Source organism: Anthonomus grandis, chromosome 9 (assembly GCF_022605725.1).
Source record: "Anthonomus grandis grandis chromosome 9, icAntGran1.3, whole genome shotgun sequence".
Taxonomy (NCBI): Eukaryota; Metazoa; Arthropoda; class Insecta; order Coleoptera; family Curculionidae; genus Anthonomus; species Anthonomus grandis.
In genome coordinates, this window is record NC_065554.1 from 30,200,752 (window position 1) to 30,224,973 (window position 24,222).

The window sequence follows — 24,222 nt, forward strand, 5'->3', positions numbered from 1 at the left end:
AAACGCCCCCTCACAGGTATATATTTGTTATTTGCCTTAATATTTGACAGATGGAAACGGAGAGTCGAATTAGCTCTATTAGTTGCAGGGTTTAAGAAAGCTTCTTGATAAACAACATATGAAAACGATAAACAATCGATGAAACAAATATGTGTAAAAAAGGATGCTGCGTATTAAATAAGGAAGTAGATATATCGTCTGGTGCATACGATATACCCAAGCGTGTCGTCGACAAATCTAGGCAATCCGCAAGATATTCACGATTGAAAATTTTATTTAGAATCAGTCATATCGAGTAATCTTAGAATATTGAAAGGCCTTTCAATGTTCTAAGCGAGTAATCGTGTCGAATCGTAATTTTAGAATCTCAGTACTGTTTCCATGCGATTAAATGGTGACAAGTATACAAATATGACAAGTAATCAAATATACCTGTTAAAAAAACTATAAAAAACATGTTTGAATATTGTTAAAAAACATGTTCTCAAATGACCCAAACAGTTGCAAATTTATCAATAATGTTAGTATTAGGTATAAGACATGGTACACAAAATATACTTAAAATTCTATGCAGAGTTGATGGTCGTTGCTTTTTTCTTGGTTCACCCTGTATACATGAATTTATCATCAAAAAAATCGCATGAATTTGTGCCAACCTGCGCGTCCTCACTGTCTGTAAACTACTAAATCGTGGGGGGTAATGAATTTTTCCAGAGCATTCGCCATGATTTTTTTTTTAAGCATTAATTATCGAACGAGGCTTAACCTATGAAAAAGAATCAAAGTCAAATTTTCAAACAAAAAAAAATGCATGAAGAAGAAAAACCCGGTCTGGAAAAAGTGCCGTCGGAAAATGCGAAGAAGAAACCGAAAGCGAAAAAGAAAAAAAATCCAAAATGGACCACAGCGACGATGGCGGCGGGTATCGGGAGGCGACAGTTACTCGCCGCCACATTTAAAGAAATCATTTTCCATTTGATGTCGTTGGTGTTTTTGAGCGTTTACATCTTCGGGCAGGCGAACGATAACGAATTTTACTTAACGGAGGCGATGAATAACGTCTTCGAAACCGACAAGATATTCCCGAACATCGATGCCGCCGACAAATTCTGGGCTTATATGGAAAACGAGATCATGGACGCGTTTTATGGGTCAGATCCCACTGGGGATGGTCGGTTAACCATTTCGAATGAAAATGTTCTTTTGGGTGTTCCGAGGCTCAGGCAAGTGAACTTCTTCACGTTTTACCTTAAGGTGTTTTCGTGTACCTTCTTATTGTGGTAAAGTCACAATAAGCATGTTATTGGGATATACATTAAGGATATTAAAAAAAACATCAAATCAAAATCATTTATGGGTCCGGTAAAGTTGAAGCGACGTCTAAAAACCGATTTTTTTTTTAACATTTTTACATAGAATGCTGAGTTTAAACATTTTATTGATAAAAAAGTGAGGATGAAGTAAAAAAATTCAAAATTTTAAAAATTATAAAGGATTTTCTACTTACGTATAATTCACAATTACACCTGGCTTAATTACACTCTATTTGCGACTAGCCATCACGTTGATCATAATATATGCTATTAATCTAAATTTAAAGCCAAATTCTGTAAATTAGAAGGATTTATATCACTTCTTTAAGTCATAAAACACAAATTTCCACACGCAAATCAAATATGTAAATACGTCATAAATAAAAAAGACTGCAAAGGTCAGTTACGTCAACAATTATTATTTTATTATTTATTGGGAGTGGCTTCTGTACTAGTACGATTATCGTAATCTTCTGTCGTGTCTCATTAAAGGTAGTATTAAAGGTAGTAAAGGAAGTATTTGTTTATTTATATAATCATTATATACGCACACGGGCGGCACCATGGAGTTGGGATTCCAAAAAGGGATTGGAACCTTGGGTTGGCGCTAAATAGTGGGTTAGGTAGTCGTCTCGCAAACACCAGAAAATTCTACTGGCGACATACTGAAGTATTTCATAATACACTTCCATTTCTGTCAATAAGGTTGTTTTATTTTTCGTGTGTGTAAATTAGAAAATAGTGGTAATTATAGGGCTACAAAGCGATAAAAAAGCCCCGATAAATTAGCCCCCAAAAAGTTCCAAAATCGCCCCAATGCACATATTTTTTAATTATAGCAAAATCAAGAGCTAAAAAATCTTGTGCAAGCCGGTAATAATTATGTATTTAACATATGTAGAAAAATCTTCATTTGTATTTTTTCGAATCATGCTCACTTTTTTTCAATATTTTGATCACACTCGACATTCTACGTAAAAATTTTCAAAAAAAAAATCGGTTTTTAGACGTCCCTTTAATTTTACCGGATCCTCATTTATTATCAAAAAAATAAAAATACATAAAATGTGTAAGATTAGTGAATAATACGGCTACAATTTAAAAACGAACAGCATTTAATATTTCCTCGACCAAAGATAGTATGAAATTTAAAGGCGAAACGCGTCAATTTACATATCAAGGGGGAAAATTTTTAAATATATGCCTGCTATCAAATGATAAGTGAAATCAGTGAAAAAATCTGTGAAAGTTAATTTAATAAACAATTTCAATAGTTTTCAATTATTAGTGTCGTTTCTTAAAATGGTTTACACTATTGCTGAACGCGTAGAAATGATTTTCATTTATGGAGCTTTGCAAGAACTGCGGCCATATTCAACGAAAGACACCATGAAAGAAATGTTAAACACAAGTACAAGGCGTTCGAAAAATAGACGGAATGGGTGATTCCTTAATATGAGAATAAGTTTTTATAAACATGGGTCCGGAAATGCACAGTTTTCAAGATACAGGGTGATACATTTTTAAAAAAATATTAACTGTTTTGTTTTATATATATTATATGTTTATTATGTAGAAATCCTTACCTGAAAAACAGTTTGTGTGAGATGATGTTTTTTTATTCCATAAATAAATCTTAGGCATGACTTTTGAATTTTTTAAATCCTAGCCTCATCACTTTGGATCAGACACGGGCCATATACTACATCACAGTAATTGAAGAAGCTAAGAACCAAAATGTCTGTTAACAGTGTTAACTCAATTTTTTGTTTCACTGTTAGTATGTGTCGGTGTAGATAGAGAAGTTTTAATGAAAAATAAGCTCTCTTAATGGAAAGATCAACGTGCTTGCTAAATCTTAGTTCCTTATCGAGCGTTACATTCATTTTCTTAATAAGCTCCGACTAAATACCGAGGACATAAATTTTCTAAAAAAAAATATAAATCTTTAATTTCTGGCTAAACTATTCTTAAAAAAGTTATCCTAATTTCTCCGAAGGAACCTAAACATATACAGTGTGTTTTATTTAAAATTCTGGTATTAAAGTCGCGGACGCACTTTGAACTGTATTCTGATAAAAAGTATAAGTTCTTAATAAAATGGCCACCCTGTACGTAGTTTAACAAAGTACAATTTACAAAACTATTTTTTAGGCCAAGAAGAAGATCCAAACCCTCCTCTGGATTCGTCGCTGTTTTTGTTTGTCCTTTGTACAGGGTGTCCCAAATTCGAGCCTCACCATTGGGATCTCGTAAGCTACAAGAGATACGAGGTCAGTTAAATTGAGGCAAAGTTGCGCAATTTGGTGCTCAGTAAAACGCCCTTTTGAAATTTCAAAAATTCCGAATACTCTCGAAGATATTTGAAAATCATTTTTATTTTTTTACGACTCTATTTCAATAGATATAACAAAATAAATTACTCATTCTCATTGCTACTTTCTCTATTTTACAAAATGGCGTCGTCAGATTTTCAAACCGACGTTTCGTATTTGAGCTGTCATCATCAAGTTTATTTTTTTTAATGCGGCCCTGGATTTTTTATTACAGATTTTAATTATAAAAAAAAGGTGTTTGTTTTTAATCTTATTAAAAATATAGTTTTTGTTTTTTTCTCCAACACCAGTCCTTATGGAAATATCCATTAATATATAATTTTTGAATAAGTGCGATACATCGTTGGTTTAGGAACATAGGGGGCTCTTTCCAGGGCTGTATTTAAAAAAACAAATTTGATGATGACAGCTCAAATACGAAACGTCCATTTGAAAATTTGACGACACCCAACTAGAGAGAGTACCAATGAGAATGAGTAATTTATTTTGTTATATTTATTCAAATAGAGTCGTAAAAAAATAAAAATTAAATGGCCCGAATGTTCGGTTTTTTCCAAATATCTATGGAAGTACTCGTAATATTTGAAATTTTAAAAGGGCGTTTTAATGAGCACTAAATTGCACAACTTTGCTTCAATTTAACCGACCTCGTATCTCTTCTATTAGGCTCGAATTTGGGACACCCTGTAATCTGAGATAAGTCTTGTTTATTGGCTAGATGTAGACTTCTTTAGAAAACTTAACTTTCTTATGCCCGCTTTAGTTAATGAAATTCCTCAGGTAGGTACTAAATAACAAAGTAATGAAATCATGAGGCGAAATGGATCTTGTTTGATGAATTTTGTGTAATTCTTAAAGAAATTTGAAAATTGGATTAAAGTAAAATTCTCAATGCTGATAACCGACCCAGCGATAAGAAAATAGAACTTTCATTTAATAAAATTATTGCTACATATCTTTAAAAAAATTCCAAGTTTCTTCAATTTTTCAGCCCTATAATAGATTAAGGAGCAATACTGGTCAAAGATACAGCTCATTTTATATATAGGAGAAGTCTTGTAAAGATTTGTTCTAGGCAATTTTGGATAAAACATTCTTGGAGCTCTAGAACTGCTTCTAGTTATCGTAAAAGGAAACTGGCAGAGAATATCAGGACAGTCTATATCACCCTTGAGTAACTTAAAAATAGTGCAGAGAAGTACTTTTTTCAAGTGATAGTCTATGGAAAACACCTAACAAATAGTTATGATTGTACTACCCATTGTATGTTGTGGGTAAACACCAATTTTCTGAAATAGAGACACTTCAAGAATTTTCTTTGCACTCTTTCGATCGCAGAAATCCAAATGTCGTACTGAGAAGACCAGATGACTGATGCATATTCCAATATTGGCACCACCAAACTGTCAAAGAGATGCAGAGTCAATTTTGTGTCACGATATAAAAAAACCCGATTTTCCTTTCGTGACTGGGTTCGAATAATAAAACACAGTTTATTATTAAGACGACGGTAATTTTATTAAACTTTTTAAAAATACACCCGACAAAATAAAACCAATGTGTCCTCGACTAAATATGCTCTAAAACTAAAAAACTGTTTACATTAAGAAAACCGGTGAATCCCACTTAGCCAGGCTAGAATTTTGAGAAAACCTTAAAGTTTAAAAATAGCACAGTTTCTTGTGACCTCGCAGGTAAAAAACAACCTAAGTAGACTATTAATATTACTATATATTATTTAGTCAATTCAACAGATTCGACTCATTGGCGTTCATTTATTTAAGTGCATTCCCAACAGTCAGTCTCTTGTATTTCTTGCGACAAAACCTGCAATCCTTCAATTTTAGCTAGAATGTGACTGTCAAAGGATAGATTCTTATAAAAAATCACACTCAAATCCCTTTGTTCCTCAACCCTCTTTATTTTGTTGTTGTTTTATAAGTGTAGTCATATTGAAATGGTTCTTATTCAGAATGAAAGACATACAGGTACATTTGCTTAAATTTAAATTAAAAGAATTTGCCTCACACCAGGTCGATACGTTACAAAAATTATTCTAAAGGGTCTTGGCAGTCTTCCGTTGGATCCGCTGATTGAACCGAAAATTTGCTAATTTTGCAATTACATTTAATTGAATAATTCAAGATTCGCTTATTAAAATTTTTTGAAACATTGCACGAGGGTTTGCCAGATTGATCTCTCCAAAAAGTTATCTTACATTGTTTCTGTAAAATGCACAGGGAAGCCAATAATTGACCCCCTTAAAATTTACATGGGTTTTCCTATGTTCCGCTCGGCGACGCACCACCCGGTATATTTAGAACATCGAAAGGCTTTTCAATATTCTAAGATCATATACCTCTCCTCTTAATAAACATTCTTTTTGCAAATGTTATTTTATTTTCTTCAGTCTATTTTGTTAGTTTTGTCATTACTGAGTCAAATAAACTATTTAAAACAACTTCCGAATTGTGTGACAAAAATTCAATTCTCATAATTTTTTTCTAGACAAGTGAAAGTGTCCAACACCTCCTGCGAGATCCACGGTTACTTCAGAAGAATGTTCATTGAGTGCTACGACGCCTTCGGATATTGGGCTGAAGATAAAGAATCGTTCGGTCTAAGGAAACCGACTGCCTGGACGTTTAGCGATATCTCGAAGACGAACAGCGTTAGACATTGGGGCATCCTCACCTCTTACTCGGGAGGTGGATTTTACGTGGATATGGCACCGGACCAGAACAAAACCGCCGAGATTTTCAAAGAACTAAAAGACAACTTCTGGATTACGCGTGGTACTCGGGCAATTTTCCTCGATTTCAGCGTATATAACGCCAACTTGAACCTGTTTTGCATTTGTAAGTTAACTTTCGAGTTTTTACCGCCAGGAGGCATAACTACGAGCTCTCGATTCACCACTGCCACGTTGACTCCGTTTACCCACGGGTGGTATTGGACCCTCAGGATTCTACTTTACCTATTTTGCGTCTACGCGTTATATTGTTCACTAGAGGAGCTTCGCGAGATGTGTTACTTTAAAGGAATGTACTTTTTACAGTTTTGGAATTACGTCGATAACATCGTAATATTGCTGACGTGTTTCTTAGTGGCGAGCACCGAATACCTAAGGGTCAAAGCGAAGACGTACATAGAAGAAGCGAACGAGCATCCCAGCCAATATGGGAACCTGGAAGAGATCCGACTCATTTATCAAGCGGTCCAGATAAGCGGGGCGGTTCTCTTATTCTTCGTGTATTTGCGTACTTTTAAGTTTTTAAACTTCAACAGGCGAATGGCCCAACTGAATAACACGATCAAGAGATGCGCCATGGACATATTGGGGTTCTGCGTGATGTTCTTCGTCGCATATTTCGCCTACGCGGAACTCGGCTATTTGGTGTTCGGTAGTGAAGTCGACGACTTCCGTAGTTTCGGGGAGGCGATGTTCACCTTACTCCGGACCATTTTAGGGGATTTCGACTACGGAGCTATCCGGCAATCCAACTGGATCATTGCCCCCATATATTTCCTCTCGTTTATCATTTTGGTGTTTTTTGTCTTGTTGAACATGTTCCTGGCGATCATCAATGACACTTATGTGGACGTGAAAACGGACATAGCGATCGCCCCCAAGGAAATCGAGATGAGCGACTACATTTCCTCGAGTTTTCGATCCTGTTTACGGCGAATCGGATGTAAAATCAAACAGGCCGAAGAAGAGAGATTGATCGATACTTCTTTGAGTGAAATCCGCGACGCTTTGAAGCGATGCGGTTTCGAAGATAGAGAAATCGAAATGTATTTCGAGAAGTACGACATCGATCCGCTGAAGGACTTGAAAAAGCAGGATATCGAGAAGTTTTATGAACTGTTCGCGGCGGAAGATGTGGCACGGCAAAAGGGCGAAGAGAACGTGGTTACGTGGAAGGATTTCAAGAAGCAGGACGATAAACTGATCGAGTTGGAAAATAGTATCGTTTTATTAGCGCAAGGGGTTCAGGATTTACTGCATACCATCGAGAGTCTGCAAGGGAATCAACTTAGACCTATGCAAATTTAGTTATGTGTTAAAATCAATTTAATTTTTTGACTATTAAAAAAATTAGTTAAAAATGATGAGTATTATTTCAATATTTGCACTGAATGAATATTGGAATATAAGGATAGTTCTAAAAAAAAATTTCCCAGGTGACCAAATGTTTGTAACTAAACGTTGTATGTATGCCACTAACTTGACACAAAAATTCGTCCTTATCAAGTCAAATAAGTGTATCTCAAAATACTTAGTTCTCAGGGAAGTGAGTTTTAAAAAAAATAATAAGTTTTAAAATTATGGTAAAAGTTAAAGATGCGTATTAGTTTATTTTATTAGCCATTGCCGAACGGGAAGCGTATTTACATACTATACTACAGCACAGAGCACTATAGAACTCAGCGGCTCTGCACCGCAGTATAATATCGACGCCGTCACGACAAAAAGGCGTAAGTGCCAACCAGCAAATTTTACAGGAGATCCGAAAAATTAATACTGCTTGTCCTAAATGCTTGGATAAGTTTTATTGTTTACAAACTGATAAAGTGGTGTTTAAAATGAAGAATTTTATTTAAAAAAATGTAAAAAACATTTTAGTTTTCTATTATAATTGTTGTTTTGTCGTTTACGCCTTTTCTAATAAAATCTTTTCTATCATTACGGTCTTTACGCCTTTCTAATTGGACTTACGCCTTCTCTAAAAAATGTGTATAGTTTAAAAATGGTAGTTAGACTGTAGATACGCCCTTGCCCATTTTATTAAAAAAAGTTTTTGGCGCTTAGATGAAAATTTAAAAAAATAAAAAACAATAAATAATCGTTTTTATTAAAAATATTTAAAAAAAATTACAAATAAGTAACATAAACATTTATAAAACAAAAATAAAATCAAATTCTTTCTAAAAGGAAGTAAAATATCTAAATAGAAAATAGCAAAACATTAAAAAATTATTATTTTTTCTTAAAAAAATATTTTATAAAAAAAAAACAAAACATTCTTTGGAAACTAAACTTAAAAAAAGCGAAATAGAAAAAGTATGTAAATCTGAATAAGCTATTAATCTTTGCTGTTATCTTCCATATCGGTTTCAGGTAGCACATCAGGTACTGTTATTATCTACAAGTAAGGGAAAAGTATTTGGAATGATAATGCTTTTTAATAGACAATTTTTTAAATAAATTTGTCAGATCTTGATATTTTGATTTATTATTTGGTAATTCATTTGTATACGCACGGCAAGGTAATTTTCGACAACTCCAATCAACTTTATAAAATTGTGATTCTAAATCATAATTTGTGGAAATCTCAATGCAAGTTAAATCTAATTTGGAAAGCTTTGCCTTTTTTATATCTGTTATTTTAATTTCGGTTGCCTTAATCTTTTTTAAAGAAGTTACTGCTTTCCAATCCAAAAATTCATTTGAACTACCTCATATGGCTTAGGCCGCTTTCTAGCATTCCTAATGACAGTAGGCCATTCTGAGGGTGCTTGAATGTTCATGGATGCAGTATATTTTTCAATAACGGCGTGAACACTATCTACTGGCATATAGGTATGCCCCGCTACTAAATAAGTTATTGAAATATCGGTTACATGCAGTGAATTTTGTAAAAAGTATGACAACATATTTAGCATGAATTTGTTTTTGTGTTGCCCTGGGCAATTATCGCAAAATAAGGACAGTGATTGAAACTTACCACCTCAATCAACTTGAAGTAAGTAGGTGTATAAATTAGTGCAAATCTCATTAACACCACGCTTTCCGTTCCTTTTCGCCCCATAGGTAACATATTCCGTCTTTTGATTTACTTTCATAAACTGTAAAATTGTAAACAGCATACTTCCTTGAAAAATCGAAAATCATACTTGGGCCATGTGGTGTAGAAAGAACTTTTTGTAGGTCAAACGACACGACAAGAAACCCGATATTATACCGATTCGTACATTCTAAACAGATTTTGTACATTTCTAATTTCGCTTGAAAGATACAACCTATTACTTGAGGCACGGCAATAATGTGAGGGTACTCTCGGCAGACTTTTTATAAAATTGTCGAACTCATTTATTTGATCTTCATTCATTTTGTGCTTGGGCGTATGTTTTCCTCTATGGTCCCTATTTTCTTTTAGTTTTCCTTGAATGGAGTTTCTAATTATTTTTTGTGTAATGTTTAAAGTGTTAATTACAAACTCTTGACAAACTCGAACTTGCATCCCTTCCTTCATGAAATAATATTGGATTTAATATTCCTCCTTGACGATTCCTTTTTAGTCCTATTGGTACTACATTAACACATCCATTCAAAAAACTTTTTTTTTCCACTGAACTCTCCATACTCCAATAAAGAGAGAAAAGTTCTAATCTCACCTCCTCCGTTTACACATAGTTGTTTACACATTTTTTATTCAAACAGGGATTTGGAAAAAATAGGACTGCTGTTTTCGGTTGATGGTCCTGCTGCATCCTTTTTTTTTTCTTGATTATTTTCATCTTCCGGTATTTTGTCACTAAATTGCTCTGGATACAACGCATCCTCATCGTTTGAGTCTGAATAGTCTACCAAACGTGATCTTACACTACTACAAGTTTTAGTCACAGTTTCGTCAGTTTCAAGTAAAACATGTCTCACATTTTTCAGTCTTATCGGAAATACATTGTAACGAAGTAAAAGAAATATCTTGGTCACCTAAGATATAGTTAACAACATTTACAGGACCTTCTCCTTGTTCCCCAAAGAGAATGTCATGTTGCAAAGCTTCATTAAATATGATAATATTGGTTCTTGTATCATCTAAAGCCTTATTTGGTGATTCTGGTGCAATTACTACTTGTTCTTGCGCCATTTTAACCATTTTTCGACTTCGAGACATCTGAAAAAAAAAAAACTTATTATTATAACATAGGGGGGTTATTATTATTATTTTTTTTTTGTTAAATTACACAAAAAACTATACTGTATAAAACTCTTTTAAAAAATCTTTTATGACACAAGTGTAATTAAATAAAAATTATTTATTTTTTATAGCTACTTTGTTTTTAAAACAATCATAACAGTTTATTATTTAAATTAGGTATATTTTTTTAATACTTTAAAATATAACTAATAATAATTATTATACACAATAGTAGATACTATTATTAATTTTTTATTACTAAATTTAATGATTTTACATTTTGGTTTCTTAAGGCGTAAGCGACACATCTTCACTTAATTTTAAAGTTAAATTATGTACCTATTTTTGCACGCATTATGTAATTACTAAAATTAATATTGCATTAATTAAAATAAGCAATAATTTACAACGAAAGTTTAACTTTTGTAGCAGATAGACTAATCTAAACTTTGTGTTACTTGCTTATGGGAGAATGGCGGTTAAGCCTTTTAAAAATTGTAGTTTCAAAAGGCGTAACCGCCAAAAACACAATTAAGGGCTTTTTTACCTATATTAAAAACAAATGTTCATTTCAATATGACAATTCACCTTATAAAGTTAAATCCAGTCAAAATAACCCATAAATACTAATTATTTATACTTACCATGGTAAAAAATTTGCACCGGGCGTAAGAGCACCTTTCACCGTGGGAGTTAAACCATCACTAATGGAAAATCGGCATAAAGTGGCGCTTACAAATCTTTAGGGTCAAATTAGAGCAAATATAATTTTTTGTCACTTGCGTTCAATACACCAAAAGATGAGTCGTTTAAAAAGGAATTCGTTTCAATTAAAATCTCAATTTTGATTTTTTGGCACTTACGCCTTTTTGTCGTGACGGCGTCGATATGTAGTTGAGAAATGCGCTTATTTATCACTATATACTATACTACGCTTCAGAGCATTAGAAAGAAAAATGTTTTTATGTGATTTTTTGGTGCTGTAGTAACAGTGAATAAATGTGTAATTATTTACGTTATTATTATTATTGGTTTTTGTTGCATTTTTGTTGGTGATTCTAATTTAGAAGATGAGGCGTATTCAAATATTTAATGAATATATTAATGCTACTTTAAAATTTAAAAACAATGTTGTGAAGGTGTATTGTATTTTGGGTTTTAGAATTTCGATCGTGCTTTATTTCTAAATTAGGTTTTTTATTTTTATGTATATGAATACAAAGTATGTATCTAAATGAGTTCATATAAATTGTTAGATTCTAATAAGGTGCTACCTATTTAGTTTAGATTTGAAATTTAAAAGGCCTAATGAATAAAAAGAAAGAAATTACTTTTGCTTAAAATATGAAAGCAAAACCTGAAGACTTTACGGATTAGAAATGGTAGAATTAGAAGCATATTCTTGTGTGTTAATGAAACAGAATGTATAGGAATATACAGGTTATTATTTATTTTACTCATCTACCTAATATTGTCTACCATATATTGGACATATTACCTATTTATAGACAATATTACTAAGCTTAAAGAGTTTATAATAATAGCGAATACCACTGTTAATCAGTAAGAAATCATTCAATATTTTATTAGATCTATTTTATAAAAAAAATAAAAGAGATAATATCTAGAATTCATAATAAGAAGATTCAATTCAATAGTGCCTATCTCAAAAAAAAATTAAATATTTAGTGATATATTGCGTTTTGACAATTGTAGGGCACAAGTTAATTTAGTGACTTTGGAGCCTTAACGGATGGATATTTCTAACATAGAAGTGATATTAGAAATATCCATCACACACAAATGAAAATAAAAGTTGCGGTAGAACAATTAAGTCAAAATTTTTCAAATCTCGTACATATGGTTAAAAGAGACTCGACTCTTGAAGCAACAAATATGTGAAACTGAACAACACATTAGAAAAAATAAAAACTTCATCGAAGCTGTTAAATCTATTTAGTAGAATGAAGAATATTCGTCATGGAAAAATAATTAAAGTACAGCCTACGTCCACAAGTAGAAGATCGCAAAGACCTGGAATGACATCTGGATCAAAAAGAATTCAGGCAGTAAGGCCAGCAAAAAATGAAAAAATCATCCGAAGACGTAAGGTTCTAAGGTCACTTAACCAAGCTGTGGACTGCAATCGCCAAAACACAAAATTTCATTAAAAAGTTTCTTTTAGGCTAACTAACTATAATAAAATTACTAATTTAGATACTAATACAACTAATTAGATAATAAGATTAACATAAAGTTTGGTAGACTGATAAATCTGTCTTATTTTTCTATTAAAATTAATCTAATAAAATAATCTCTTACAGTCGTATCCTTACTTGTTACACCTAATTCTAAAGAGCTTGCAAACTATTCTAAAATTCCAAAAACATTAAAAGCAAACTTTAGAACAATACTTAACGTAGTCAAGCTTAACCACTGAAGGAGTCTTTAATTTAGTTCTTAATTCATATGAATTGCAGAATAATATAAATCAACTTTTGCGCTATTACTATTTTGTGGTTCAACGTGTGGCTACGTTGAACATTTTTACCAACATAAGGGCATTTTTTCGCTATTTCAGAAAAGTTTATTCCCTTGTATTATCCATGCAAGCAGATTCTGAAGCAAAAGCTATATTTTAAAACTAAACCAAATTTAGGAATGGACTAAAAAAATTACGTTTTACGCGTACGTATTTACGTACCTTTAAAAGCCCAGAAGCCACTATTAAAATTCTTAAAATACAACACACTCTCATAACATTAGGTATTTATTTTCAAATTTTCCAGTCGCATCATATTCATTAAATATTTAAACATATTTTATCTTGTATATCGAAATCGCCAGCAAAAAAAACAAAATTCAATAATAATAACAACATAAATAATTACACAATAATTAAATGTGTTACTACCAATTTTACAGCACCAAAGACATCACAAAAACATTTTTCTTTCTAATGCTCTGGAGCGTAGTATAGTATGTAGTGATAAATAAGCGCATTTCTCAACTACATATTATACTGCAGTGCAGAGCCGCCGAGTTCTATGGTGCTCTGTGCTGTAGTATAGTATGTAATTACGCGAACGGGAAGAACATGGTGAGGAGAAGCGCCATATTGCTGGAAATATATTTTAGACGAGTTTCCAGATAAATGGATAGGGCGAAGAGGGCCTATACAATGGCCTGCTAGTTCTCCTGATATAACGCCGTTAGACTTTTTTCTATGGGGTCATTTGAAATCTATTGTGTTTACTCCCCAACCTGAAAGTTTTGATGAACTTCGTCAACGCATCATCGACAGCTGCAATGATATCCTACAACATGTTTTTGAAAATTTTTAATGGGATGACTCTGGTGGGCAGAGGCTGAAAGGGGGTGAAGTAATTTTAGGTTAGAAAGTTATCCCCTTTGACAAACCTTTTGACGTATTTCGACGTTTTTTTTATACAGTCGTTTTCGATAAATCCGTGGTGGGAAGTTTTCAAATGAACACCCTGTATATACATTTTGCTAATATTCTGATTCATACTTTCACTGTATAGTATAGTAGTTAAATTAAAATAACTTTAGTTTCATTATCTCCTTAAGTGTGTGACTATTTAAAATAATTTATTTATTTATTTTAAAAACAATGTAAATTGGGTCACAGGTTAGTGATACTCTCATAATTTGAAATTAATAAAACGATTTATTGAAAAACAGTAAATACAAATCAAATTAAATATAAAAACAGAACAACTCTTGAAAAGAACAATAAAACCCTTAATAATTTAACTTAAAAAAAATAATAATCTCTTTATAACTGAATAAATCTACATTCTATATTCACACGAAAGCTTAACATCTACTACCTATAGATAATATTAACCTGCATTAAGAAATCACTATACAGAGACCTGACCTTAATATTCAACACCAAAACCCTCATTTCTTCTCTTACAAGAAATACTTGGGAACAAAATATGCAGCAACAACACCCAAGAAAGTGACGAAACTAACACTGACAGCCGGGGCGGAATTGCACCAATCGGTGTTGCACACTTCGCACACAGACACTTTGCCTTCGGTGTCTTTGCACGCGAAACTGACTTTTCCGTCGGCCATTTTGTCCGCCAATATGCACTTTCTGACGGTCACCTCCTTGTTGGTGAGTTTATCTGGGGGAAAAAAATTGAAATTTTTATGCACAAGAAATAACGTCTCCATGCTCACCCATATATTTGGTTTTTAAGCATGCTCCGGTCTGTTTATCGGGGAAGGCAACCTGACTGCCACAGTTCGCCACTTTGGTCCATTTGGACATTTCGTTTTCGCACGATTTGGGGTCGCAGGTGTAGCATTGCAGAGCAGTAGCTAAAAAAAAAAGGTTTTTTTATTATCATTATTATTTATTTAATTATATTGTATAAACATTTACAAAACATATAACATTAAAGAAGAACCTCATTGAATTCGTTTTGGGAGTCACAGGGATTAAAAAAAAATCAATTTTATGAACCCCTTGAATGTTAGTCAAACAATGCTGAAGTAGGACTAATAATTTCTTCTAATCATCCTGTATGTACATTTTTAAGTATCTTACTGTTCTCGTTTTGGTTTAAGAAAAATCTCTTAATCTCCTTTATATTTATTTATTTATTAACAGGTCAAGCCCAATACAAAATTATAGAAGTAACTTAATACAAGCTTAAGTAACAACAGTCAAAATTAAACAACAAAAAAGAAAAAAAAATCATTAACTTTAAAAAACTTCAAAGGTTGAAAGAAATCAAGCCCATGTACCTCATTGATTAATTTGTGGTATATCTTATCCTGTACAAATTTACATGGAGAGTTTCAATAGAACTTGCATAGAGAGATCGTACATGTGAAGTGAACTAACCTATAGATAATTTTTAATATATTCTGTTTCAAAATCAGGTATTGAGCAGAGAGTCTCATAATGAAATAATTGTTAAACCTGTAGTGAATGTACCTGCAAAGTTTACGCTGAACTCTTTACAGTACGTGAATATGTATTGTTTAAGCTCCAGATAGAGAAAACATCTCCAAGTGAATTCTGATAAATGCAAAGTATGTACAATGTATTATTGGAGGTACTGTGATTAAAATCCTGGTACTTCGACATTTAAATTTTTAACTTAACAAAGGTTATAGAATAATGTTCTACTGTAAATTTTATTTATCTACACCTGGTGGTTGCTGAGAAATTTTAATTTTGAAGACGCCTGAACTTGTAAATCAATTTAATCAAAGGAGAAGTCAATAAATATTAATAATTTCAAATGTTCTCTTAAGATGTCAATAAAGATCAATAGCTTGTGTCTAATAATTTTATTCAAAGAATTAGTGTTCAAATTTTCAAGTCTCTATCACGCTTAATTACTGAGATATAGACAATTGGTTCCTTAAAAATAACTTTTTTTTTTAAATTCATCATTAGAACCCAATTTCTCCATTTAAAATTTTTTTTTGAAAAAAACCCTGAAATAGGTGTCTAATAATTTTATTCAAAGAATTAGTGTTCAAATTTTCAAGTCTCTATCTGGCTTAATTACTGAAATATAGACAATTGGTTCCTTAAAAATAACTTTTTTTTTTAATTCATCATTAGAACCCAATTTCTCCATTTAAAATTTTTTTTGAAAAAAACCCTGAAATAGGTGTCTAATAATTTTATTCAAAGAATTAGTGTTCAAATTTTCAAGTCTCTATCTCGCTTAATTACTGAAATATAGACAATTGGTTCCTTAAAAATAACTTTTTTTTTTAATTCATCATTAGAACCCAATTTCTCCATTTAAAATTTTTTTTGAAAAAAACCCTGAAATAGGTGTCTAATAATTTTATTCAAAGAATTAGTGTTCAAATTTTTAAGTCTCTATCTCGCTTAATTACTGAGATATAGACAATTGGTTCCTTAAAAATAACTTTTTTTTAAATTCATCATTAGAACCCAATTTCTCCTTCTGTTCTAATTAATTAAAGCCCTTAACAAAGTTTGTAAGACAATGTTTTCTTAATACTCTACTGTAGATTTTATTTCATCTATACCTGGTGGTTGCTAAGAAATTTGAATTTTTGAAACGCCTAGGCTTGAAAATCAATTTATTCGAAGTATGGTTCAATAAAGGTCAATAGCTTCATCGCTTTTGTTCTAATTAATTAAAGCCATTAACAAAGTTTATAAAACAAAGTTTTCTTAATATTCTACTATAAATTTCATTCATCTATACCTGGTAGTTGCTAAGAAATTTTAATGTTTAAAACGCCTAGGCTTGAAAATTAATTTATTCGAAGTAGGAATCAATAAAAGTCAATAATTTCAAAGGTTCTCTTCCAAGTACTTGAAACCTTTAATGATGTTTGTAAAACAACTTTTTCTTAATATTCTACTATGGATTTGATTCACCGATACTTGGTAGTTGATGAGAAATTTGAATTTTTGAGACGCCTATGCTTGAAAATCAATTTATTCAAAGTAGGGATCAAGAAAAGTTAATAGCTTCAAGGCTTCTGTTCTAATTAATTAAAGCCATTAACAAAGTTTATAATACAAGGTTTTCTTAACATTCTACTGTAAATTTCATTCATCTATACCTGGTACTTGATGAGAAATTTGACTGTTTGAAACGCCTAGGCTTGAAAATCAATTTATTCGAAGTAGGAGTCAATAAAGGTCAATAATTTCAAAGTTCTCTTCTAATTTCTTAAAACCCTTAAAAAAGTTTTTAAAGCAAGGTTTTCTTAATATTCTATTGTAGATTTTATTCATCTATACCTGGTGGTTGTTGAGAAATTTAAATTTTTAAGACGCCTATAGGCTTGAAAATCAATTTATTCGAAGTAGGGATCAAGAAAGGTCGATAGCTTCAAGGCTTCTTTTTTAATGTCTATTTGATTTCTATTTTTGCGAAGAAAGTACTGTATCGAAAGCTCACTGTTGAGAAAAGTGGACTGTATTTATTGTTTTTTGACAATTAATGGTTGTGAGACGTTACCTGGTTTTCTCTCGATTACAGTTTTTCACTCGCGTTAGCTTTTTCTCAGTACGAAATGAGGTTTATCCCACAAACACGGGATGGTATCGGGTGGTACTAGATGCGTGAGCGATGCGGTTTAGCGAATTTACTACTTCTTCTGATAATGGGTTTCAACGAACTGGTCCAGTATGTTGGACGCGCACCTTTTTATAAGGCCTCAAAACATTCTTTTGGATGCATTTGAATAGAAATACTTTAACTAACCGTTTCTACACAGTGAGCCAAGCGAAATTGAGTTAAAGTTTAAAGTTTAATGAAAATTTGAAATCGAATGAAGAATGAACTATTTGATTCAAAGTGTTGTAAAATTTAAGAAAACTGAACATCTAATTAATTACAGGCTTTAACAATGTTTGTTCCTTAACAATGTAGTTATCACTCATCTAAACCTATTAATTGCTGAGAAAGTTTAATTTTTAAGACGCCTAGGCTTGAAAATCAATTTATTCGGAGTAGGAATTAATAAAGGTCAATAATTTTAAAGGTTCTCTTCCAATCACTTGAAACTCTTAAGAAAGTTTTTAAAACAAAGTTTTCTTAATATTCTACTGTAAATTTCATTCATCTATACCTGGTACTTAATGAAAAGTTTGAATTTTTGAGAAGTGTAGGCTTAAAAATTAATTTATTCGAAGTAGGAGTCAATAAAGATCAATAGCTTCAAGGCTTCTGTTCTAATTAATTAAAGCCCTTAACAAAGTTTGTAAAACAATATTTTCTTAATACTCTACTGTAAATTTTATTCATCTAAACCTGGTGGTTGCTGAGAAATTTTAATTTTTAAGACGCCCGTGCTTAAAAATCAATTTATTCAAAGTAGGGATCAATACAGACAGAGTTCGTCCTCCGTTGAGTGCAGATCACCTGCAGTTAAGGCCGAAGTGTTCTCTGAACCAGTTCCGCTGTACCGAGTGCACCAGTGCGACCGACCCCGCTGTACTTCTACCCGACGACCGAGTCTGCTATGGCTCACAAACTAGACGAAAATTCTTCCTTCCTGTTGGAGGACGACGAGGACTTCTCGGAGTTCTGTAACACGAACGAGGAAGAGGAAACGCCACAAGACGAGGCCGAACTGAAAGCGGATTTGGCCGTTTTACAGACCACCCCGTCAAACCAGGAGGAGTTAACATACTTCTACGAAGTCCTGATGAGAAGCGTGAAGAGAAAACACGAGCAGGAGATGAACGCCCTCCGCCAGATCTTCCACAAGACAACCAAGGCACTCAAGAGCCGGATAAAGGCTCTCGAATCCGCCTTGCCGTCCGCTTCCGCTGCGGTACAGGCCAGTCCCGCAGTCGAAGCACCCCCTAACGCCCGGGAAACACTCCATACACGAGTTCATCGAGATGGCCGAACTCCCAGCACAGGAGCCTAGCTCCTACACTGCGACTCCAGCAGGTCTCCAGGACGAAGACGAGGGGTTCCAACCTGTCGTCAGTAGGAGGAAGAGAAGGAAGACCTCGGACCCGGAGACGGTCCCGAGGAAGACGCCATCCATCGCGCCACCCGACCAAGCTCCCGCTGCCACCACCTCCACCTCTAGGGCTGGGTTCAGGAACACTCCGCCAGAGCCCAAACCCGAGCCAGCTCCAACAAACCGTAGGACCAAGATCCCTCCGATCGTCATAAGGGAGAAGACAAAATTCGAGGAAGTCGCCGCCGTCCTGAAGTCCAAAGGAGTACAACCGGCCATGTTGTAAACACTCGCGACGGAATAAAAATCCACCCTCAGTCCATCACGGACTACAGAGTCACCCAGGAAATCCTCAAAAGTGCCATTCCTTCTCCCTGCCAGAGGAGAGAAGGCTATACATCGTCCTCCGAGCATTGGTCGGCCGAAAGTATGACCTGAGGATGCTAGGCTTCCACCCTCACTCAGCGGCACGGTACTTTAACAGGAACAGGCAGCCCACACCACTGGTCCTGGTGCAACTCCCCAGAGAAGAGAAGGCAAACTTCTCGCTTACGGAGCTACGCGGCGTGAAGATAAGGGTAGAAGCCAAGTCCAGGAGAATACAGTATATACACAGGTGCCAGCTCCATGGACACGCCCAGGACAGGTGCACGGCGGCACACAAGTGCGTGAAGTGTGGCCAACTTCACGCCTCCGCCGAGTGCACCAAACAGCGCGACCAGCCAGCCACATGTGCCAACTGTGGGTGCCCACATACTGCCAACTACCTGGGATGCACCAGGAATCCGAAGCAGATCCTAAAGGCAAAAGCTGACAAACGGGATCGCCCGTTTACCTGGGGCACCCAGGACAACAGCCGCCTTGCCGCACCACACACACCACCGCAAGAAGTCGCAGCTGCCGTCCCCCCTCCGCTAGGTACAGAACCAAACGCAATGCTACAAGCGTTCTTCGCCTCAATGCAGCAGCAGTTCCAAATGCTGCTGCAGAGCATACATCCCGTGGGAGCCTGAGTAAACCCACCACACTCCACGCAAAAGCCACCTGCTCTTTGCATAAAGTAGCCATTAAATTTTAAGAAATACTCAAGTTAGGCAAATAGGCATGAATCTTTTAGATTAACGTGTAACTTATGTTAAACAAAAGTCAGTTTCAAAGTAGGGATCAATAAAAGTCAATAATTTCAAAGGTTCTCTTCCAGTTTCTTAAAACCCTAGGAAAGTTTTTGAAACAAGGCTTTTTTAATATTCTATTGTAGATTTCATTCATCTATACTTTCTAGTTGATGAGAAATTTGAATTTTTGAGACGCGTAGGCTTGAAAATCAATTTATTCGAAGTAGGGATCAATAAAGGTCAATAGGTTTAAGGCTTCTGTTCAATTTAATTAAAGCCCTTAACAATGTTTGTAAAACAATGTTTTCTTAATACTTTACTGTAGATTTTATTTCATCTATACCTGGTGGTTGCTGAGAAATTTGAATTTTTAAGACTCCTGGGCTTGAAAATTAATTTATTCGAAGTAGGGTTCAATAAAGGTCAATAGCTTCAAGGCTTCTGTTCTAATTAATTAAAGTAATTAACAACATTTGTAAAACAATGTTTTCTTAATACTCTACTATATATTTTGTTCATCTATACCTGGTAGTTAATGAAAAATTTGAATTTTTGAAAAGCCTAGGCTTGAAAATCAATTTATTTGAAGTAGGAGTCAATAAAGGTCAATAATTTCAAAGGTTCTCCTCCAATTTCTTGAAAACCTTAACAAAGTTTTTAAAACAACATTTTCTTAATATTCTATTGTAGATTTCATTCATCTAAACCTAGTGGTTGCTGAAAAATTTTAATTGTGCCTGGAATTGAAAATTAATTTATTCAAAATTAGAATCAATTAAGGTCTAAGGTCCTGGCATCTAAGGTTTTAGACACACTGGTAATGATAAGAATGAGGCCCTTGCACTTAACATTATGCCAACCTAAAAAACAAATTGTTGGAGGACTAACAAACATAATAGGCAATTTTTTCCGCTCCTCGTTTATAAACGTTAAAATAAAGAAATGAATTTCTAATGAAATTTTCCAAAGCATTTTCTCAAAAAATGATTAGTTCTAGCGAGGTGCAACTAGAGTACTTTATTTGCTTCAAAAAGTTCGGATTTTGAAATTCTGTTGCTGAAATTATAAAAAATTGACAAACAACAAATTTGCGAGCAATTTTTCCCACACCCACCCTGTGTTACCCATTCCTAAAGACAATTCAATATTACGTTTTAATTCGTTTTAGAGCATAAAAAGTACCAAGTTTTAATTAAAAATCTATACGTGTCTTCATCAAGCGTCTCACTGCCCTGATTCTGAAACTGCAGGAATTTTTATTATAAATAAAACTATCATGCCCTCTGTATATTTACGAAAAAGTACTAAATTAGGCATCTATTCATTTATTTGGATCATTCTGTATAGACATTTTCAATCTCCTGCTTTATAGGTTAAGGGCGTTTAAGGTCAATTATCATTGAAAATTGCATTGGTATTTTCAAAGTTTTCCACGGAATTTCCTTGAATATGCCGCGGTGCGATGCGTTCGAGCTATTTTTTAAATAGCACCTACATGTAAATAATTTTTTTTTTGTTGAAAATTGACGCATTAACCTTGACCATAAACCCACGCCGGTACCACCAGTTTGTTATAACTATTAGTACGTGGTACCGATAATTTTTTTAACATTTTATGACGTATGATACGTATACAAGTAATAGATAAAAATAAAACAGTAGAGTCCACCCTAAAGCACTTCTCTCCTGATGCAGAGCTAGAGAATGCGTTTCCCTATACACATTGGGCTTAATGTCATAAATAGAGTGAATCCGGTCCTGTTAAACTCTAGTTTTGTTCCTTCCTACATATATAAAGAAAAATAGGGCAAACCAATAAATCCTGGACAAAACACTCCCCTAGGCCCCACCCTCCCTCTGGCCTAAATAACAAACAAACAACCCCATAAAACCAACCAGTGGCGTAAAAAGGTCTGAAAAGGGGGGAAGGTTTAATCACTCATATGTTATAAATAACACATTAAAATTTTTATTTTTAACAATGACCTAATCGTATCGGCCTCGCCGTTTACAGGCTGACCTTAACCGAATCTAATTTAGGTATACAATATATCAGAAATAAGTAAATATTGTACGAGTTGTTTTAAAATTATCGTAATATGCCTTAAAAAATTCGCGAATTAAAAACATCAACAGAGTGTAACCCAGTTCGGTTAATTAAGTGTCAATTTAGTCGGTTAATTGGACTCGCGAGATGAATGCATGCAGTCTTTGAACACATTTTTAATTAATTAGGCCTCAAGGTTGCACTTAATGTATAGTAAAGTACAGTGAGTAGAGGAATATTGTCTTGTTAAACTCACTGTTTGATGCGATTCCAAAGTGAGTCTATGTAGTCAGGAAACTTGAGAGTAGCATGACTTTTCTAATAATTTTGTGAATTATTCAATTGATATACGGCTTTACTGGTATTTTGTATAAAGTTTACCATGAGAGTGAAACCTTTTATGAAAGGGTTTCAAGGGGTTATTATAATTGTTCTATAATAGTAAGTGCCTTGGTAAATGGAACTTGGTGAAAGAAATATTTTATCATTACGTACTTTTGAATACAAAATGGTGAAAACCCGAAAAAAGAGTCGACATAGAATCAAAGTTAGAAGCAATATTGTGTCAGATGAGGTTCGAAAATCCAACTAGAAAAATAGATCCATTAATAACAATTTTTAGGGTAAACTACTAGAGTTATATGCCTTTAAAGCGAAAATCAGTATTTTGAACAATGGTAGTACCTACTTGTAGATCTAGTTAGAAATATGACCAATTAACTTGATATCTTCCCTATTTCTTATGTAAGATATTCATGTGCAACACGCACTATTAACATATGAATTCGACTTGATTTATACGGATGCTCGCACTTTTTTGGATAGTAAGTACGTCACTTAAAGTGAAATTTAAAAGTATAATAATTCAAAAACCACCTTATATATCTCCAAGAAATAAAGTGCAAAATATTAAGAAAACAGTTCTATAAGGACCTAAGAAGTTTTTTAGAGTCTCCTATTGAGATATTGATTCGGTTCCCCCTACTCTTTTGGAATATCAATTTGGACCTTCAGACATTTGGGCTCCACTCAAAGTGAAATAATTCAACCCCATTTTACCCCCAAATAAACTATAGAAAAAATTTCTTAAGATTAATTTAAGTGTAAATCCACGGATCGCTGACCATTTGGTCCTCATCACTGTAAAGTGGAACATTTAACGATTTTTTTAGAAAGTAATGAAACCACTTAATACATAAGCGAATGTTTATTTACAAATAAAACCTAGAATTTTCTCGAACCGAACCCATATAGGTACGTAGCTGCGTAATAGGAATTTTAATGAATTAAAAAAAAATTATGATGATGTCATCGCCCATGGGCTTTCTCGTTTGATTATTCACGATAGTTTGTTGAAACTGCGCTAAACAACGTTTAAAAATAACGTTCAATTTATTTTTAGCAGAAGGAGTGAACAGAATTTTTATTAGTACGTTTGTAAGACGTGAAAAACAAACCGGAGAACGTCAACAACAACTTACCCGTCTGCAGGAATGCGACAAAAGCAAACAAACAAACGATTTTAAACATTTTGGAAATTCTTTTAAGAAATATTCGAGCGGTTGGTCGAAGGAACGCGTTCGTAGCACGTCTGTTCTGTTGTTATTTGGTGGCCTCTCCGTTGGATCGTAGCCAGAAAATAAACGGGGAGGAATGGGGGGAATAGAAGTGGGGAAATCACTGAAAGATGATGGATACCTTGTTTGTTTGTTTAATTGTTTTGTATGCAGGACCGTAATACACAAGGAAATCGTGCAAAATGTGTCGCGATATGGAGTCGGTTTATTAATTGATTGATTATTAATTTTAAGTCTACCGTTGCGATTGCTTTTGAACATGTGAATTGCATATTAATTGATTGATTGATTCATCGCTTTATTGTCAAACTATTTTACCTTTTAGTTTGATTTCGAAAAAAATCAATTTTTGATGAATAAATTCGATACGGGGGGGTATACCCGAAAAATGAAAATATCCAAACTTTGAAGATCGATATCTCGGTTTCTATGGGAGCTATCG

General features: G+C 33.8%; 2 protein-coding genes across 2 annotated transcripts; one reads left to right on the forward strand and one right to left on the reverse strand.

Moving 5' to 3' along the window:
* The first annotated feature begins 766 nt into the window (after window positions 1-766).
* LOC126740383 (polycystic kidney disease 2-like 2 protein) lies at window positions 767-7,762 on the forward strand. The gene is made up of 2 exons (XM_050446371.1): window positions 767-1,223; window positions 6,158-7,762. Exons 1-2 carry the CDS (start codon window positions 769-771, stop codon window positions 7,707-7,709), a joined length of 2,007 nt encoding a protein of 668 aa, XP_050302328.1. The 5' UTR covers window positions 767-768; the 3' UTR covers window positions 7,710-7,762.
* Window positions 7,763-14,249: 6,487 nt separating this feature from the next.
* On the reverse strand, window positions 14,250-23,852 carry LOC126740494 (uncharacterized). The gene is made up of 3 exons (XM_050446526.1): window positions 23,685-23,852; window positions 14,794-14,934; window positions 14,250-14,738 (listed from the first exon to the last, which is right to left on the reverse strand). Exons 1-3 carry the CDS (start codon window positions 23,731-23,733, stop codon window positions 14,518-14,520), a joined length of 411 nt encoding a protein of 136 aa, XP_050302483.1. The 5' UTR covers window positions 23,734-23,852; the 3' UTR covers window positions 14,250-14,517.
* Window positions 23,853-24,222: the final 370 nt, after the last annotated feature.

Excerpts from the sequence above, each read along its gene's own strand:
- LOC126740383 (XM_050446371.1), top strand. The coding sequence starts at position 769 with ATGAAAAAGAATCAAAGTCAAATTTTCAAACAAAAAAAAATGCATGAA. Across the intron at positions 1,224-6,157 it reads TTGGGTGTTCCGAGGCTCAG|ACAAGTGAAAGTGTCCAACA; the intron begins GCAAGTGAACTT and ends ATTTTTTTCTAG.
- LOC126740494 (XM_050446526.1), bottom strand. The coding sequence starts at position 23,733 with ATGTTTAAAATCGTTTGTTTGTTTGCTTTTGTCGCATTCCTGCAGACG. Across the intron at positions 14,935-23,684 it reads TGTCGCATTCCTGCAGACGG|CTACTGCTCTGCAATGCTAC; the intron begins GTAAGTTGTTGT and ends TTTTTTTTTTAG. Across the intron at positions 14,739-14,793 it reads CTTAAAAACCAAATATATGG|ATAAACTCACCAACAAGGAG; the intron begins GTGAGCATGGAG and ends TTTTTCCCCCAG.